The 18,162-nt window shown below is 37.7% G+C and overlaps 2 protein-coding genes across 3 annotated transcripts in view; one reads left to right on the plus strand and one right to left on the minus strand.

Moving 5' to 3' along the window:
- The window catches only part of LOC137137841 (Fc receptor-like protein 5), a 38,710-nt gene that overhangs the window by 6,260 nt on the left and 14,288 nt on the right, over positions 1 to 18,162 (plus strand). Inside the window, exons 5-6 of one of the 2 annotated variants that reach the window (XM_067524595.1) lie at positions 23 to 184; positions 466 to 732. In XM_067524595.1, coding sequence (XP_067380696.1) covers positions 23 to 184; positions 466 to 473 — 170 coding nt within the window. In that variant the 3' untranslated portion in view covers positions 474 to 732. Of the gene's footprint in view, positions 1 to 22; positions 185 to 465; positions 733 to 18,162 lie in introns of those variants that run through there. The other variant, XM_067524593.1, reaches the window with a different exon arrangement.
- Positions 8,937 to 12,604, minus strand: LOC137137840 (uncharacterized). Its single transcript, XM_067524592.1, has 7 exons — positions 12,321 to 12,604; positions 11,999 to 12,241; positions 11,872 to 11,925; positions 11,555 to 11,698; positions 10,190 to 10,270; positions 9,731 to 9,820; positions 8,937 to 9,347 (listed from the first exon to the last, which is right to left on the minus strand). Exons 1-7 carry the CDS (start codon positions 12,460 to 12,462, stop codon positions 9,289 to 9,291), a joined length of 813 nt encoding a protein of 270 aa, XP_067380693.1. The 5' UTR covers positions 12,463 to 12,604; the 3' UTR covers positions 8,937 to 9,288.

Genomic DNA, 18,162 nt, shown 5'->3' on the forward strand with positions numbered 1-18,162 from the left:
CTGACCAAATTTTTCTTAACAGAAAAACCATCAGTCCCAGCAGTTCCACCAACCTCTGCAGCCCCACCCTCTGTCTTCACCTCCTTCCAGCTTGGGTTTAGACCTGTCCTCCACTTGGTGGTGTTCTGTCCATACTTCATCTCCACTCTCCTCATGGTGTCTTTGTATAGACACAGACCCACAGGTAACACTCACAAATACTCATTAATCAATCACCTGATCAAAAAGCCACTTAAAGGTTCTGTAACACTCCAACACAGTTGTTCCAAATCATTTAACTTGAAGCTGGGTGATGTTGAAAATATTAAAATCCATTTACTAAAAAGAATTTTTATTTTACCTTTTTAACTACTGTTCCATGTTCTAACTGTTACAGATCAATTACTATATGTAATCAATAAACACGCCCAAGGTCTGCAAAACAAGTAGATATTAGAAGAAAATCATCCTTTTTCTCTCTTTCAGTCTTATAAATAGTTTCCTAAAACCCAGCAGAAGGATTGGCTGAGGATGATGCTGGTAAAGTGGCATTCACCACTGAACATAAGTTTTACATGGAGCTATTCATGACATTCATGACAGTGCACATTATTAATATACAGTAGATGTATGTATTATGTAATGTGTATTAAAACTATACATTAATGTCTTTATAAGTTTACTATGAATTCCATCATATGGGTTTTGTGTTGTTCTTACATAATGTTACAGAAATGAGGCTGTGGTGAACCAACAACTGCTCCACTTTCACTTGACTTCAAGTGAGGGATTTGTCTTATTTTTGAAATTATTTTACAGTATTGATTAATGTGTTTATATGCTGAGGTGAAGCACCTTTAATAGCAATCATGTATAAAAAATGCTGTACAAAATAGCTGTTTGTACTTTATTGTTGTTTTCCTGTTAATCAGTAAAAAGGAAATTAAAGTGATAATGGAGTAAATGCAGAGCTTTGCATGTGTATTTTTCTTATTTGTTGATGTGGACCTAGAGCAATGTCCACCTCTTCTTCCACTACCTTGATGCAGGTTAGCATACTTCAAATCAGGTTCCCCACAGAATAAATTGTAATAAATGTGGTTATCCTCTGACTTTTAATGTGACTTATACTTTGATTCATGCTTGTAAACTAATGACAAATGTGTTTACTGCTACATGCTAATCTGTGACAATGCACCTGGTAAACATTAGAATCTTAGTATTGTCATTGTGAGCAGGTATTATTATTTGACCTAGTGACCTAATGGTGATATATGAATTACACCAACACTGAGTCACAAGTTCTAACTAGTACTGGGCATATTTAATCCAAGTATCTTCTTTAAAATGTTAATAGGAAGAACAAATTGCATCCTTCACCAATATGTATGTATGTATGTTTGCTTTCATTTTTTGTAGTACTTAATGCCCTTAGGAATCTGAAAGTGGTATGGCCTCTGACTTCATCTGACTTCATCTGACTTCCAGTTAATAATGTCACAAACTGGCTCAAAGCTTTTAACAAAGAAGGGGAAACAATCAAACCATGAAAAAAACTATCATTTATTGAGTGTGTGGTATGGGACTCTCAGTAGTGTAAGCAGGATGACTGAAAGATGAAATGTATGATGTGTGTTACTTGTCAAATGAGGAAAAAATAAAAATAAAGCAAAACTTGGAAGTGTTGTTCCTACGAGAGAGAGAATGATTGAGAGAGATACAGGTTTCACAGTATGAGCTAAACAACAGTCTTCTGCAGAGAAAATGCAGGCAGGAAGGGCTAAAGGGGAGGGGTCATAGTACAACCAAATAATCTTGAAGATGTTTCAATAGTACTTATCAGATGAGGCAGAGATGTCAGAGGGTCTGTAATTACTGTGTTCTTTACCACCCACTTTAAACCCTTTATCATTTGATATGGATAATGTTAATATGATAATGCTAATGTTTTAATGAATGTTATTAACAAAGGGTTTAGCTGTTACTTGTATGGTATCTTAACCCATTTGGAAAAGTAAGGACCAAATCTAAGTGCTACAGGATGAAAAGAGAAGATGAAAAAAAATACCCATTCCACCTTATCAAATGCCTTTTCAACATCCAAACAGATGGCACTTTTTGGGACAGTTATATGTGACTCAACCACATGAGAAGCAGTAATTTGCTAATGCTGTCAGAGGAGGATCTATTTTTCATAAACCACACCTGATTTGGATGAATAATGCCAGATAATACTTCAGCCGTGTTCTCTTTCTAACCTGTCAGTCTAACTTTATACCTTTTACAGTGTTTATCAAGCACCTGAAGTCGGTCCCACATCACCTCCATTTGTTTACTTATCTTACCTTCATGTGTAGCTGGTCCAAGGCCTCATCAAGGAGGAGGTGTCTCTGCATAGCAGCAACAGTATTTTTCAACTTGGTAGTCGTCTGTATAATGGTTGGTAACCTGCAAAAGCTTTAGAACGCATTAACTTTGAAATGGAAAATAGAGTAAAGAGACATTTTCCTTTCATCAACATAGCATTTAATGCACAATTACAATAGCTAGTACAAATATTTCTTCTTCCGAAATTCATTCAATTATATTTTAATTTGTCAAGGGCAGTGCAAACCTTTGCACCATTACAATTTTCATTATTTTACTTTATGTTTTTTATACACTCGTTGGACATTTTTGTACTAGTTGAATGTGCCTTATTATTATAAGGTTAAGTTAGCATCGCCCCACACTTTTCTTCAATGTAAATCTCAGTTGTTGTTGAAAATCGTAGTACACGTCTACTCCCTGAACATCCTTTCACTATGCAGAATTTTGTTAAACAATCTGCTTAACCACTCTACTGCCATCTCCATCAATCCAGACATTATCTGTAGCCGCTTACACCGTTTAGGGTCTCGGGAGCTGGAGCCTCATCCAGCTGTCATAGGGCAAGAGGCCGGTTAAACTCTGGGCAAATCACCAGTCTATCTCAGGGCCAACATGGTGACTGTAACTCAGATGGTAAGGCAGTTTTCCACAACAGGGTCAGTGGTTCAACGCACGACACCCTCCTGGCTATATGTCAAAGTGTCCATGGGCAAGGCACTAAACCACAAGTTGCTCCCAGTGATTCAGGTGAGCACCTTGCACCCGTGACCATCATCAACGTTCTCTCTCCACCTTCTTAACACACTCTCCTGGCTTGTCAGCACATTTCCATCTGCATATTTTACCACCCTAACCTGCATCACTTTCCTGCCAGCTTGGTACCTGACTATACAAGTCCTCTTCTCCTTCTTTAATGTTCAGCGTTATATACAGAACATCTCATCATATCCCTTTTCCTTTGCCTTCACTCACCTCTGTCTTCACTTTGCTTCACATCTCCTTGTATACTTGTCTACTTTGCTCATTTTGCTTACTATCACAATTCTTTTCATCCTGTCTCTTTCCTCATACCACATGTGCGTCTTCCTCCACTCTTGTAGGTCACCCTGTGCTCCTCCTTCTTCTTAACATATGTATTCACCATCTGCCCTTCCACATTACTCTCCTTGACACCAAGCCTACCCATCACCTCCTCATCACCTCTGTTCCCTTCACCAACATGTCAGTTGTAGTCCACTCTAATCACTTGGCAGTGCCCTCAACCACTTCATCTAACTTGCTCCAAAAATCTCTTTTCTCCTCCATCTCACAACCAACCTGCAGGGCACATGCACTGACACTTATCATTACTCCTCTGATTTCCAGTTTCACACTTGTGATTCTATTAGACAGTCTTAACTTCCAATACACTCTTACTATACTCTTCCTTCAAAATCATCCAACACCATTTCTCTTCCTATCCACACCACAGTAGAACAATTTGAACCCAGCTCCTGTGTTCCTGAGTTACCACCCTTCCACTGGGTCTCCTCCACACAAAAGGACCAGGGTCACACACACACGAACAGATTAGTTAATGTACATACTCTACAGATTCATGCAAACATCTCTAAACTTACCAACTATCATTCAAAAAGCTGCATGTAAACAGAGTTTATATTTGTTCTTAGTGTTTATCTCTTTATGTCACTGTTGGCATTGTACCAGCAAACTTCATTTTGTACGTGTACATTTGTGGTTTACACCTCCAGCCTCTGTTTGCAGGTTGGTGCAGTCAGTTTCCGTCTTGCAAACCTCTTGCACACAGCATGGCAGAGAACAATAGCCTGCATGTGTTTGCCTGCCTGCAGCCAACACGTTGACAGCTGCTACTAGTTTGGGTTATATTTTCAAAATAGAACCAAGGAATTCCACTTTTTATATGTACATGGTGTTTCTGGATGAAATAAAGAGGCTGAACATAAAAACAGCAACAATATAAACCAGGCTGAGTGAAGTATTGAGGTTTAAACATCAAAAAGTAGAAAAACCTAAACATGAAGATTAACAGAAAGAACAGGAGGATCGAACATGAGGTGGGCGGAGTGAGAGTATGAGCTTTTGACCTTTGCAAATGTCAGATATAATCAGGTCTTTGGCTCCAGAAAAGAGAGAAGGAAAACATGTTAAATAAGTTTAAATCTAAATTCAAACATAATGGTGTTAAGGAGATTAAAGCCTTTATGTGTGGAATTATTTGATTCACTTTAGAGCCACTCAGTGGTGATATTGGGAATAACATTGTGCTAAGTCTCTGCTCTCAGATTTGAACTTGATAAAAATGCCTCAACAAGGCCTCTTGAATGATTAAAGTCTGCCCCATATCAGAAATTGTTTTTTCTCAGTTCACCTTGAAACTTGAAGACATGTATGAGCACGATTTGCAGAAGCTGATACCAGCTTAAACAAATGTGACATTCAGCACTGTGTGTTCTAGCATGCTTTGCTCTTTCAGTGGGTTTATTGAACTTTGTGTGATACCATCATTCAGTGAATGATAATGACAGCATGTGATTTTAAGCATGTAACCTGTTGATCTGCTCATAGTGAAAACTAAGTGGCCTGGTTGCTCAGTGAGCAGAGCATAGGGTGACATGCAGAAGTCTGCAGGATCAAATCACATGCTCCCCACTAGGTGGGTCCTTGTGCAATACAGTGAAGGGAGCCACCCTGTGGTGGCCACAGCTAATGGTTTGATGTCACTGTAACATGTATGTGAAAATGTATTTGTCCTCAATAAAGATTCAAATTCTAATAAGTCTTAACATATTATGTGGCCACATAGTGGAAGGGCATCCATCATAGTTCAACATCAAGAACTACAGCAGATGGCTGATCTTTGTTGGAGTGTATCTCCACAATCTCTACATTGTTGTGCTGTGTTTTCTACAGTGGAGAGAGTCTTACGATTAACTGCACACATTTTACACATTAAAGTAATGTTTTCATCACCTTTTGTCCTAAACAAAACAATATAGTGCAAACATTTCCTGCCGCTGAATGTAAATACTTCAACCTCTGTATCAACTTACTGTTTATGGTACTGCTTATGCAGTTTATGGTACTGACGTGTGCAAGCACAATGACTGGCTCCATCAGGTTCAAAGCTCTGTCTCTTGCTTACAGGGTGCCAGCACCGCACAGAAGACACCAAGCAAACCTCTAGAGCACAATGATCCCACGATAGTGGAATGAGCTACCAAACTCTGCACACTCAGCAAACTCACTCCCTATGTTCTAAAAACTGCTAAAAACAGAATTCTTCCACATCTTCCTATGCACTTGAATCTATAAAAAAAATAATACTTAAAAAAACGTCCTTTCTGCTCTCTTGCACTTGCCTCTCGTGAACTGAGAACACTTTTCTGATAGGACTTTGCTTTGATGTTTTTCTCCTTGACTTAGATTCTTGCATTCCATATATTTATGGAATGTTTCACTGCCCTCACAGTTTACCAGCTACCGGTTAGTTTGTTGAGACAGCAGCAGCTGTTCTATCCAATAAATAAAGTTCTGTTCCAAAGGCTGAGTCTTGATCATTATGTAAAAAATTGTTATGATCTGGTATAGTTACATTTAAGCAATGATGGTGATAGGGAAACTTGAAATATGTACACTTTTTAATATAATAAACTGAGATAAAAAAAAACTTTAGAGCCTAAATCATCTGAAGAATTATTTGATTAAAGATTCAAACTCTACAGCCTTTTCTTTGTACATGGTCTATTAGTTTTTAGGTCACTTTTTTTTTTCTTTCATTGCAGCTCTGTGAGCACAGTAAATTAACAAGTGGTGTCACCAAGGGCCTAGTTTCCTGAATGACGTCCATGCTGTTTATAGTTTGTAGCTGTGGTTTCTGAACATTTGTTCTCTACATGTTATTGGTTACCCACAACCAAACCAGAACATGTCAATTTTTCCATCTGACAACTTAGTGAAACCCAAAGAATCACACAAGAAAAAAACAACAATGCTTATCAAACCCTCAGAGAAACATGATGACTGCTACTACAGCAGCATCCAAAACTTTATGTATCTTATCTGTTGTTGGGGTGTATCTCCAAGAGTTTCACATTGTTGTGCTGTGCTAATAAGAGTTTCAAGAGGTGAGAGGTTGAGTTATTCACTCAACCTGTACACATTTTGCATGTTGCATAATGTTTTCATCACCTTTTGTAAAGAGAAAATCAATATTTTATATAACCTATTATATAGTGAAGTCAAACATCACTTTTTCCTCACATCATCATCACCAATAGTGTTGACGGGCAGATCAGTGTGATTCTGTGGGGAGAGTTGAGATATGAAAAATATGGTCTAAACAAAACTGCGTACAAAAATAATAGTAAAAGTGTAAAAATGTACTATGTGTAAGAAGAAACAGGAAAGCTGAATTTATGCTTGATGAGCATTGTGTCACAAAATCCAACACCTCCTGCAATTACTTCATCCTTTCCCACTTGAAGTGCTCACACACAGGGGCCCTAATGCAGCATCATGTGACTGGGTAAAAGTCGTCACTACTCACAAAATGTCCAGCAGGTGGCAGAAGCTGCTTATGTGACCTTAACATAATGCACTTCAATATAACTTGAGCCAGTTATTGAGTTTATATATTACAATAACAGTCATATAAACATGCATTTAAAATATGCATTAATTTATTAAAACTCTAAAGTTAAGTGCAGGTTCAGTCCCAGCATATTTCAATCATGGTCACACTATGACACAATTGCTCAAGACTGAAAATGTGAGACCCAGTTTGAGCCTGTGGTTTGTCGTGTGTGTGTGTGTGTGTGTGTGTGTGTGTGTGTGTGTGTGTGTGTGTGTGTGTGTGTGTGTGTGTGTGTGTGTGTATGTAGCCTTCACGGTATGTTGTGTGTGTGTATTTGGTTTCACATATATTTTGTCACGTAAGGTGTCACTGCCCTCACAGTTTACCAGCTACCTGTTAGTTTGTTGAGACAGCAGCAGCTGTTCTATCCAATAAATAAAGTTCTGTTCCACAGGCTGAAAGTCTTGATCATAATGTCAAAAATTGTTATGATCTGGTATAGTTGCATTTCTTCTGCATGTTCCACAATGATGGTGATAGGGAAAATTGAAATTGAAATTCTTTTTAATATTATAAACCAAGAAATAAAAAAAAAACTTTAAAGCCTAAATCATCTGAACGCATATGTGATTAAAGATTCACACTCTACAGCCTTTTCTTTGTACAGAGTCTATTAGTTTTTAGGCCACTTGTTTTTCTTCCATTGCAGCTCTGTGAGCAAATTAGCAAGTGGTGTCACCAAGGGCCTAGTTTCCTGAATGATGTCCATGCTGTTTATAGTTTGTAGCTGCGGTTTCTGAACATTTGTTCTCTACATGTTATTAGTTACCCACAACCAAACCAGAACACGTCAAATTTTCCATCTGACAACTTAAAAAACCACAAACAACAATTGAAACTAATGTTTATCAAACCCTCAGAGAAACACGATGACTGCTACAACAGCAGCGTCCAAAACTTTATGTATCTTATCTGTGAAGATTCTCAGTCATCCGGGTAATAATTATCCCAGAAGTGCTGCTTGGTGGCAGCTGGACTTGCTTGTTCTTTAAAAGCTCTCATCATAAAGATTTCTTCAGTTCAGAGTAACACTCTTCTCTGTCCAGAATATGGACGTTGCTGTCTCAAATTAGTGACCGTTGTCTTTTCAGATGCAGGTGGACTCTTTTTCTGAGGATTCTGGTTCTATGGTGATAGTTCTACTCTGTGTTTAATATTGGGGTCACAGTGGCTGCTGGAGTCAAACTGGAGTGAATTATGTTAAGAGGTGCTTGTAATGTTTTAATACTTATGTATCATTATGTCTTAACCACCTGTCTGAACATGAAGTGGATAAATAAACTCCACTTTTACCAACACTCATCTTTGACCTTTATTTTTTATTTATTACTGAACATGTTTTGCCATAATTACCTTAATTAGTACTTTTTAAAATACATTGTTTTTTTAGTGGAGTTATTTAAGTTTTATACTTTTAGTAAAATGTAAATAATCTGCAAAGTACAGTTACTTTAGTAAAACATTTGAAGTATTTTTAGTGGATAATTTTCTTTTAGGCCAACACTTGCACGTTTACTTGAGTATTGAGTTTGTGTACATTTACCACCTCTGTGTAGCTGCAGGCTGCTCAGAGGGGCCATGCTGACCCTGGTTCTCCATGACTTTATTAAGACCACTAATGGTAATGTTTGGGCTGATTGTTGTACATCAAAACGATGGGTGAGTTTTAGTTAGTTTTGGTCCATCAGACACCAGGTAGTGTCCAGATGGGGGGCACTGCATTAAAGGCAAATTACTCAGCCAGTCAGAATAAGTTTTAAAATAGCTGGAACATTTGTTCATAAATAGCAATAATAAGAACTTTGACTGTTTGTGCATAAATTGATCGGGTGTGTTGTTGGATGCGTTGCTTGAGGAAATCTTCCCAGTGATCAGGATTAGAAACGGGCAGGGCTGATGAATTTAATCACAGGAGACTACAATGAATTGCTTTCTTTAATAGATGAAAGTATTTTCAGTAGTTTCAGTTGTTAGCTACAAAAAATACATAATTTAATTCTAAATCATAATTCTGTCACCATGCAAATATGAACGCAGTTAAACGGTCACTAAGCTCCTGTAAAATGTAATTAAAATACTAGTTTGATAACTTCATGGTGTTTTTTGTGGCACTGAAACACTGAAGTAGAAATAAAAAAAAGTGATTTTATTCTAAAATTGCCAAAAAATGTGAAACAACAAGACAGAGGACATTTACACTGTTGTTAGAAATTAATGCAACCTGATCTGAGGACATCTGAGGACCAGTAATAGGAAGTGTATTGTCAGTGGTTGGACTGGAACTGTTAAGGTGTGAAGTTCGACCTCAGTGAAGAGTAGATGACCTCTGGTTCTGGAGGAAAGTCTGAACACAAACACACAAAATTCAAAAAAAGACAATGTTGGAAAGAAAGGTTTGTTACGTGTAAATAAGTTCTCAGGTTCACGCAGAGAAACTACAGGAAGTGGTAATAAAACCAACATGAGGTAGCTGGACTAGCATGGCTGTCTCTCAGGTTTGTCCAGAGTGATGACCTTCATTCTGTTCATCAGTACAAAGCATATGTGCCTCCATAATTCAACCAAATATGACTGAAGTCTCAAAAATCTCTTTCCTCTGTTGAACTATATTAATTTTACTCTGTAATGCAGCTTATTCAGGGCACAGATGAAGGTCAAGCAAAGCAGCCCAGATGTCCTTTTTCCCTGTCCAATGTCCAATATTCAAAAAGTAAAGGGTAAATGTACCTCTGCTCCTGTTTGGTCTGATGACTATTTGTCCATAACTGACGTCTTCTGTTCTCACCGCTGAATAAACTGCAGCTGGATCAGTTTCTGCTGAATAAAACACATACAGATAAACTTACTACTACAACTGATACCAGTAATTCTACAATTTGTACTGATAGTGTTACTACTACTTCTAAAAGCAGCAGTACCACAGTTATTGCTATCATTGCTATGGCAAATATTTTCAGTACCTTTCACATAAAATATATATAATTATATGGAGATTTATTAGGGATGTTAAAAACAGCAGAAAGTTTAATATGCAAAGACCAAATAAACAACCCCTCAGATTGATCTGGTCTAAACTAAATACCTGTAAAATAAAACTATCACCACCTCAAGCAGCTCCAACAGTGAAATGCTTCTAATGCTTTGTTGACTCTGTATTAATAATTTAATAATGATTATAACAAAGACCTGCTGAGCGTCTGGGTGTTGATTTGATGACTATTTGTCCATAACTGACGTCTTCTGTTGTCACTGCTGCTGGACCACAGTCTGTAAAATCACATACAGATCACTTTAGTCTAAATACTAGTACTGACACCATTAAGTAAAACTACTGCTACAAATACTGCAGTTAAAGTTAAAAAGAAAAACTGTGTAATAGTGCAGAAATATAATGCAGTTTTTAACCACATTAAACAAACACTAAGACAGTTTCCGTATTTCTGGGAAAATAAATTGTGTGTATAGTCCAGAGATGCAGAAATGTCCTGTACATGTTGTGATATATTTTGACTCTTTCTTTTTATGAACCGTCTGCACTTCACATTCAGCTGAAGTGTTTTTATAACAGGAAACTGAAACAACCACAGAGCTGTTAGCGTCCATTAGCAGATTCAACACAGAGAACAGAACAAACTGACACGTGAAGCAGAACAAAGAAAGAATCAAACTAAAACACATCAGAAATTTGTTGTTGCTTTGAAAAAATGTAATATATCAGATATGAATGCAGTGTATTGTAGAGGTTTGTCCACTTACAGTTAAGTGTAATTCACTGTAATATTGTTAGACTCATCTGTAAAACAGTAAGTCTAAGAATAATCTAGACCCTTTTTGTTTACTTGTCAGTGTCCTTACATCCCTACGTTTGGCTGCTTTATACAAATGTTCTGACTCTTAAAAATGACCTCACAATCATCAAAAATAATAATTTTAAGAAAATGTCATCTCTTTTCAGAATATTCAAAAACTTTCCTCGCAGTGTTAAAGGGTTTGATCCCCAAACCATAAAGTGGGGTTAGTCAAAATGTCCTCACCATCATTGTTTAGAAATTAGTATGTATTTAATGAATACTGGAAAGAAAATGAAAGAAATGAGCTCTGCCTTGACTTATTGGCCGTTGTCTGTGACAATTTGTATTTAATATTTTGAGGTCACTGTATGTGATGTCATCTCTGATGCCATCTTCTCCACCTTTTACTTCACCAGCTGCAATAAACCGAAATGAACAACAATATAATTTACAACTTAGAGACTCAAAGCTTCAATTTGCACCATTAGAGAATTAAACTAGCTTTGGTATAAGACTCTGAATCAATTTACCCAGGACATCAAATACTGATGCCGTGTCAAAACCTGTGACGTCTCATAGATATACACAAGGTTGCTTTTATGTCAGTATGTGATGCCCAATGTTTGTCCTTCTCTGACTGGTTAGAAAGGTGAAGCTCATGAAATAATCATATTTACCTATAAAACATGGGTTTAAACAAAGTTTCTACTTTTTCAAACAGAAACAGAAACAGTGTAACACCCAGATGTTTGTGTCTCACCTTTAAGTTTCCTGTGAACACATCGTCTCATCAGTAGAACCAGTATCACCAGTAGAACCAGACCCAAGACAGATAGAACAGACAACAACACATAGAGATGTGGAGACGATTGGGATGTTGGTAATGGTGAGATGGTGGGTTTCTCTAAAATGAAGCAGAAATAATGATTCAATTTACTAAAAACTATATCTACCTGGTTTACATTTTGAAAGTTGTAAAATTTAATTAAAAATAATTATTATTTATTACTGTGAATACTTAATATTGCAGAAAGTTGACAACATCAATACAGGAAACATAAAACTGATTTTCTTTACCTTCCTGGTGCTTGACAGAGATCCAACTGTGTGAAGAAGGTGTTGTAGGTTTTTCTGTAGAGAGAATCACCTGTTCAGGTGAACATGTGGATGAAATAAGTGTTGAAATCAAAGTGAAGCTCCTGACCTGTGACGTAGATCCAGCTGGGTGGAGACTCTCCATGACTGCTGATGTGACACTTGTAGAGGCCTTCATCAGACTTGGTAACATGGTGGATGGTCATGTGACCTGTAGGCTCAGTCCTGATGAGGGAGCCATCTTTATAGAAATCAGCTGGGAGCTTGGAGGAGTTCTTCATTGCACAGCGCAGAGAGACATCATGTCCCTCCATCACAGGGAGGACAGGACTCTGCAGGATCACTGCTCCACCTCAACACAGAGACAAACTACAGCATTTCATCCATTTCCACACAGCTTCATCAACACTAACTCCACAGTCTGATCTTACCAGTGACAGTGATGGTGATGCTGTTACTGGTTGATCCCTCTCTGGACTCACACCAGTAAACTCCACTTTCCAGTGGGTCCATGTAGCTGATGTTACAGGTTGAACTAACTACTTTTCCCCAACGATCTCCACACTGAGACATCTGTTGTCTGGTCGTGTTCCTCCTCAGTGTCCATCCAGCAGAGCTGTCATCGTCCTCACAGCTCAGAGAGACAGAATCATCTTCAAACAGCTGAGAGAAGTTGGGACTCACAGTCAGACGAGCTGTGAGGAATTCAGCATGTAGTTAACATCATGTTACAAATAAAACTCAACAATCCCAGACATATTATTTATTTACTTATTTTACCTCTCAGCTGAATTAAATTCTGTCTACAATGGACAAAGGATAAAGGATGTTCCTCTCTAATTAACATAGAAATCATAGGGTTCTGCTTTCCTGAATCAACACAAATATCATCTATAGGAATGAATATGTCTCTGTAGAACACAGCTGCAATTAGTCCATTTTTAAACATGATTGTAAACATAATCCTCAGTCAGCACAGATACCACTGAAGAGATGATATTAGCTCTGGGTAATTTCATTTAGCAGCAAGACAGTGACCCCAAGCATTATTTGTGTAACAATTGTCTGGAGAAGAAAGTAGCTGCTGGAATACTCTCAGTGAAGGTTTGACCAGCTCAGTCACCAGATCTGAACCTTATTGAGCTGGTGTGGGAGAAGCTGGACTGAAGAGTTCGGGAAAACTGCACAAACAGCACAGCAGAGCTTTGGGAAGTTCTGCAGAAAGCCTGGGAGCAATCACACCTGAATATGTGCAAAACCTGATCAAGAGCCACAGATTTATCAGGCAGTGATTGATTCAAGGGCTGATATTGTTCATGAAACACATGCAAATTCGATTTGAAATAGTTCTTTTTTGTGTGTTTTATGACCCATTTACAACCATTTCATTGAATAAAACCTACAAATAACACAAGAAACACACAAGTGTGTCCATAAGTCCATGTGTCATAAACTGCTGTTCTACAGTTAAAACACAGGCTCAACCCTGATGAGAACTAAGCATCTTTTTTCAGTTTTTCACACCAGATATTATCCAAACGGAATGAAGGCTGAGGAGCAAACATCAGAAGCAGCACAGTGTCCCTTTACCTGCTTTAGATAAGAAGAGGACAAGTTTACTAACCTTGATTTGTTGAGCAGCACAGCAGAGACGTCACAACTAAAGAGAGATCATATCCAGTCTGTAATTATTGGCTTTAATATTACTGCCAGCGTTAACACTAATTCCTTTTAACACCATGAATGTGGCTCCTGTTTTGGTGACCTGTTGCTTCACCTGTGTGAGTGTGTCTGAGTATTAATGCTGACTGATTCTGAACTTGGGCTTGAAGATGTATCAGATGTTAAAGTTGTAGTGTTTCCACTGTGTCTAACAGAGAGTGGGGCAGCTCCTAATATCATATTATTATTATATAACACATGCAAATACATCTCACCTGGTAAGAAGCCAATAAAAGTAGTTCATTAAAACACTATTCAAACAAGTATAAAGGAGAAACAGTAACGTCAGCTCTGCTCACAGTGCTTATATGATTCATCCACTCAGACACACTCACTATGGTGACTGTCACACAAGGTGCTCACCTGTCCCACCGGGACAAACTTCAGCCCGAGGACACTTCAACATGTCTTTATAGTAAACCAGCTGTCTGTCTGTTACACTAATCATTGAACTTGATTTGTCACATAACTTAATAACTGCACAAGTTCTGGTCTATTAGCAGCCTCCACACTAAACCTGCAGCTCTCACTCTACCAGCAGAGACAGACGAATACAAGACACACACCTCTGTGTGTATGTTACATGCTAAAGTTTGCAGACCTTTATTCTGAAATGATGAAAAAGCAAAACAAATACTTTACTCAACATGTTTAATGCACATTCAGCTACAAAAGTTCCTGCATAAAAAAACCTGCTACTGAATTCTTATTATATTGTCTAAAAGTCTTTGTTGGTTTGTTGGTTTTTTTTAAATGGGGTGGCTATAGCTTAGTTGGTAAAGGCAGTTGCTTACAGACCACAGGGTGAGTGGTTCGATCCCTGGCCCTGGCTATATGTCAAAGTGTCCCTGGGCAAGAACCTGAACCCCTAACAGCCCATTCTCCCTCCCCAGTGATGCAGTGCCGGTCCAAGCCCGGTAGAAATTGGGGAGGGTTGCGTCAGGAAGGGCATCCGGCGTAAAAACTATGCCAAATCAACATGTGGACAATGATCCGCTGTGGTGACCCCGAACTCACGGGATAAGCCGAAAGGAGAGTAGTGGTTGGATTTTTTTTAAATGTATTTTATTTATTAGTTAATTAATGTATTTGTGTCAGCAGGGTTTATTACCTTTACTTTACTGTTACTGTGGCTTAAGGTGGCTTCACTTCTGGGAAGATGTCACATCACTCATCTATATTTAGTGTGTGGTTATTACACAGAAACTATCAGGACTGTTTTAAAATATACATTTGCTGTAGCTCTTGGTGTTTGATTTAATGTGATATTACCATGATTTTCAGTAGGACAATGTTTCACTGTTATTATGCTACATAGGAAATAGCAAAGTGTTTTCCTACATTAGCTTGTTATTATCAAAATGTTACCTCATTACTTTATTGTTACTGAGCTGTTAATGTAAAGTGCTACAGCAAATGTTCTTATGTGTGTCACAGCTAAACTGCTGTATGAAATAATTTTTTCAACAATTAAAATTAATTTGATTCCAAAATATTAAAATAAATAAATATTTTATCATTTTTATTCAAAAGTTTCACTTTTCCAAATAAACAACATTTTCTGACTAACTAACTTTCTGATTGTCAGTATTCAACAGTCTCTGAAACCTTTTGTACGTTTCCTGCTTTATGGCGTCAACTTTGTCGTCTTTTAATGTGAAGAGAAGAATAATGGAGTTTAAATGTAGCTTTATACTTTATGATCTTCAAAATTACAATTGTCATGTTTTACTTTTTAATTCATTTTAATATTTACTTTTTTAATTGTTCATCTTTTTTAATCCTAATCAATAATCTTACTTTAATTTTTACTTCTTGACAAATGTTGGATCCTATGACCTCTTAATCATTTATCAACGTTTATCTCACCACCGTTCTTTTACAGCTCATAGTATAAATATGACAAACTATGATTGTAATGATTTGAATCAGAGATTGTACTTACAAAGCAGCCACTGCAGAGATGTTTCATCCATTGTAGCAGTTGGTGATATGAGCTGAAAAACTGTTCACAGCTTCACTTCCTTCCTCTTTGTAGGTGAGTTTGTTGGTGTGTTATCTTCTTTATAGTGGTTGGTGAGAAAGACCTTATTAGGTTAAACATCATCTCACAGAAGAGTCAATATTTTCTCAAAAACTAGACAGAATATAGGGAGAGTTCTGCCAAACCTTGATCTCAAATTTGACTGGATGCCACCAGTGAAAACAACCCATGCTGAGGTGACGTGAAGTTTCAAACTGAGGGATGTGCAGGGTTTTGGGACATTGTCCACATTGAGCATGAATTCAGTTTAACACCACTTCGCACATCCATCAGTGAGGCTGCATCTTTTAGGGGGATGAAGGGGGTTCAGCTGGATTCCTGGTTGCTGTGGAAGGTGTCAGAAAACCGTGAGTGCCCCTCATCATAACATACATCATCATAACCCCCGCACGCCTCCTTCTTTGTGTCTGGTTCACTGGGTGGACGATACCCCAATCTAACTTCTTCTCACTTCTTCGCTGCCTCCTTCCAATGCACACTGCTAAAAAGATAACTAGTGTTTCTGCATTGTGTCACACAGCACTCAAAGGAGTTTAACACCAAGTGCTTTCATTTCTATACAGCTTATAGTTCATTTGGTGAGTCTTTATAAAGTTTGGGGGTTAAAGTCATCAAACGTTGACTTACTGTAAACTCAAAGTGCACTGACTCACATGCTGTCAAACAACTGCAATAGAAGTGGAGCCATCTGCTGGTAAAGTCATGTGTAGAATTTATATGATAAACCATCTGTTCCTGTTCTTCTTCTTTTTTCTCTGAGGTAATATTTTGTAAAGATTTAAAGACTATTCTGAAGTTTACAATCATTTATAAAAAGGAGCAAAAGTTATATGAATAATAACAATAATCATCATCATCAGACTATATTCTTTGGGTCAGCTGTTATGGTTTCATTCATTTTTATTTCATCAATAGAGTTGATCATGTACATCAATCATGTATTGTAGAATAAACTGTTCTCACCGTTGGTAAAATGGTGGACTGACACCTGGGATGTTTCTTTATAGCAGCCATTTTAACATAAGTTTACATCAACAAACTAAACCTCAACATAGTTTAACACGGACACCAAATATCCCAACAGTGAAAAGTGAAACACAATGACACAAAGTTTGTTTGAGGGTGTGAACCCATGTTTAGTGTGGAGGCTGCTAATAGACTCCACCAGTTATTGTTCAGTTGTTAGGTTATGTGACAAATCAGACTAAATGATGAACAAACAGACAGTTAGTGATTAGACAAACTCACTGTAGTTAACACAAATCCATGATCAGCCAGTACCCAGATACTTTTATTGGTGGTTTCACACCGGCTGTATTTGCTTGTTATGATACAGCCAGTCAGCAAAGAAACATCACAACCATAACTTTACATCAGTTCATCTCACTGCACTATTCAGCTGCAAACAAGCTTTGCTACTCAGAGCTGAGGTGAAGCAGAAGGTCATCATGAGATAAGCTGTGTTCATGGCATTAAAAAAGATTTCCCATTGACACATCAACACTGACAACTCTAATTTTGAACATATTCACTTTGCTGTGAAATGAGAAATAAAGGACCACATGTTCATCTTTTGTAAATAACCATTGATCCCAGCAGAGATAACAAAACCATATCTGAGGGAAAAGTATCATTAAATTGTAAACTGTGATCTTCTGTAATTTGTAAGTTTTGTTCCCTCCCTGTCTGTCTACCTGTTCCATCATTACACCTTATATTCAATCAACTCATTTTACCTTCCAACTCATTCACTTGTTCTGGGTCCAATAAACCAGTAATTGAAAACATGATAACAACAACAGTGTTTCTGTTGTGCAGCTATGAACCACCAGAATAAAAGTCACACCACATGCTACATATGGTACATATACAGAAAAACAGCCTTCTGTCTCTTTCATTGTGGCCCTTTAGAGCTTTATAGTTAGATTTTTGTAAAGTATCTGTGGTATTTTGTGTCACACATACACTCATGAAGAGCACATGCAGCTGTGGATCATATTTCTAGTTTGTGTAGTGATGATTTCAGTTCAGTGTGATGGAAAAACCTTGACCCAGAATAATGTCAATGGTAAATGGCCACTTATATAGAGCTTTATATAGACTTTACTATGTTGATTCCCATTCACACACAGACACACACACTAGTGGCAGTGGCGGCCATGCAAGTTGCTCACCTGACTCACCGGGAGCAACTTGGGGTTCAGTATCTTGACCAAGGCGACTTTGACATGTAGCCGGGAGCAGGGATTGAACCACTGACCCTGTAAGTGGACAACTGCTTTACAAACTAAGTCAGTTGTCAGATGGTTTGGTGTGAAGTGTTGGCTTTCTATCAGATCACATGTAAAAGACAGAGTACTATGGTTTGTGGTAAAATAAATAGTGAACCACATCTGCTTATCAAAGGCAGGTTTTATGAGGAACGACACTGAATGGTTTTTCCTATATTCATTTCATTAGAGCTTCTTTAGGAACCTTGTTCTTACACTGAGATTTAATCAGAAATC

Source organism: Channa argus, chromosome 12 (genome assembly GCF_033026475.1).
Source record: "Channa argus isolate prfri chromosome 12, Channa argus male v1.0, whole genome shotgun sequence".
In the NCBI taxonomy this organism is placed as follows: Eukaryota; Metazoa; Chordata; class Actinopteri; order Anabantiformes; family Channidae; genus Channa; species Channa argus.

What these genes read in the sequence shown, in the direction of transcription:
- LOC137137840 (XM_067524592.1), bottom strand. Translation starts at nt 12,462, where the DNA reads ATGTCTCAGTGTGGAGATCGTTGGGGAAAAGTAGTTAGTTCAACCTGT. An exon ending in CTCTGTCAAGCACCAGGAAG is followed by an intron (nt 11,699 to 11,871) that starts GTAAAGAAAATC and finishes GCTTCATTTTAG; the next exon opens with AGAAACCCACCATCTCACCA. An exon ending in TGTTCACAGGAAACTTAAAG is followed by an intron (nt 10,271 to 11,554) that starts GTGAGACACAAA and finishes GTGATTTTACAG; the next exon opens with ACTGTGGTCCAGCAGCAGTG.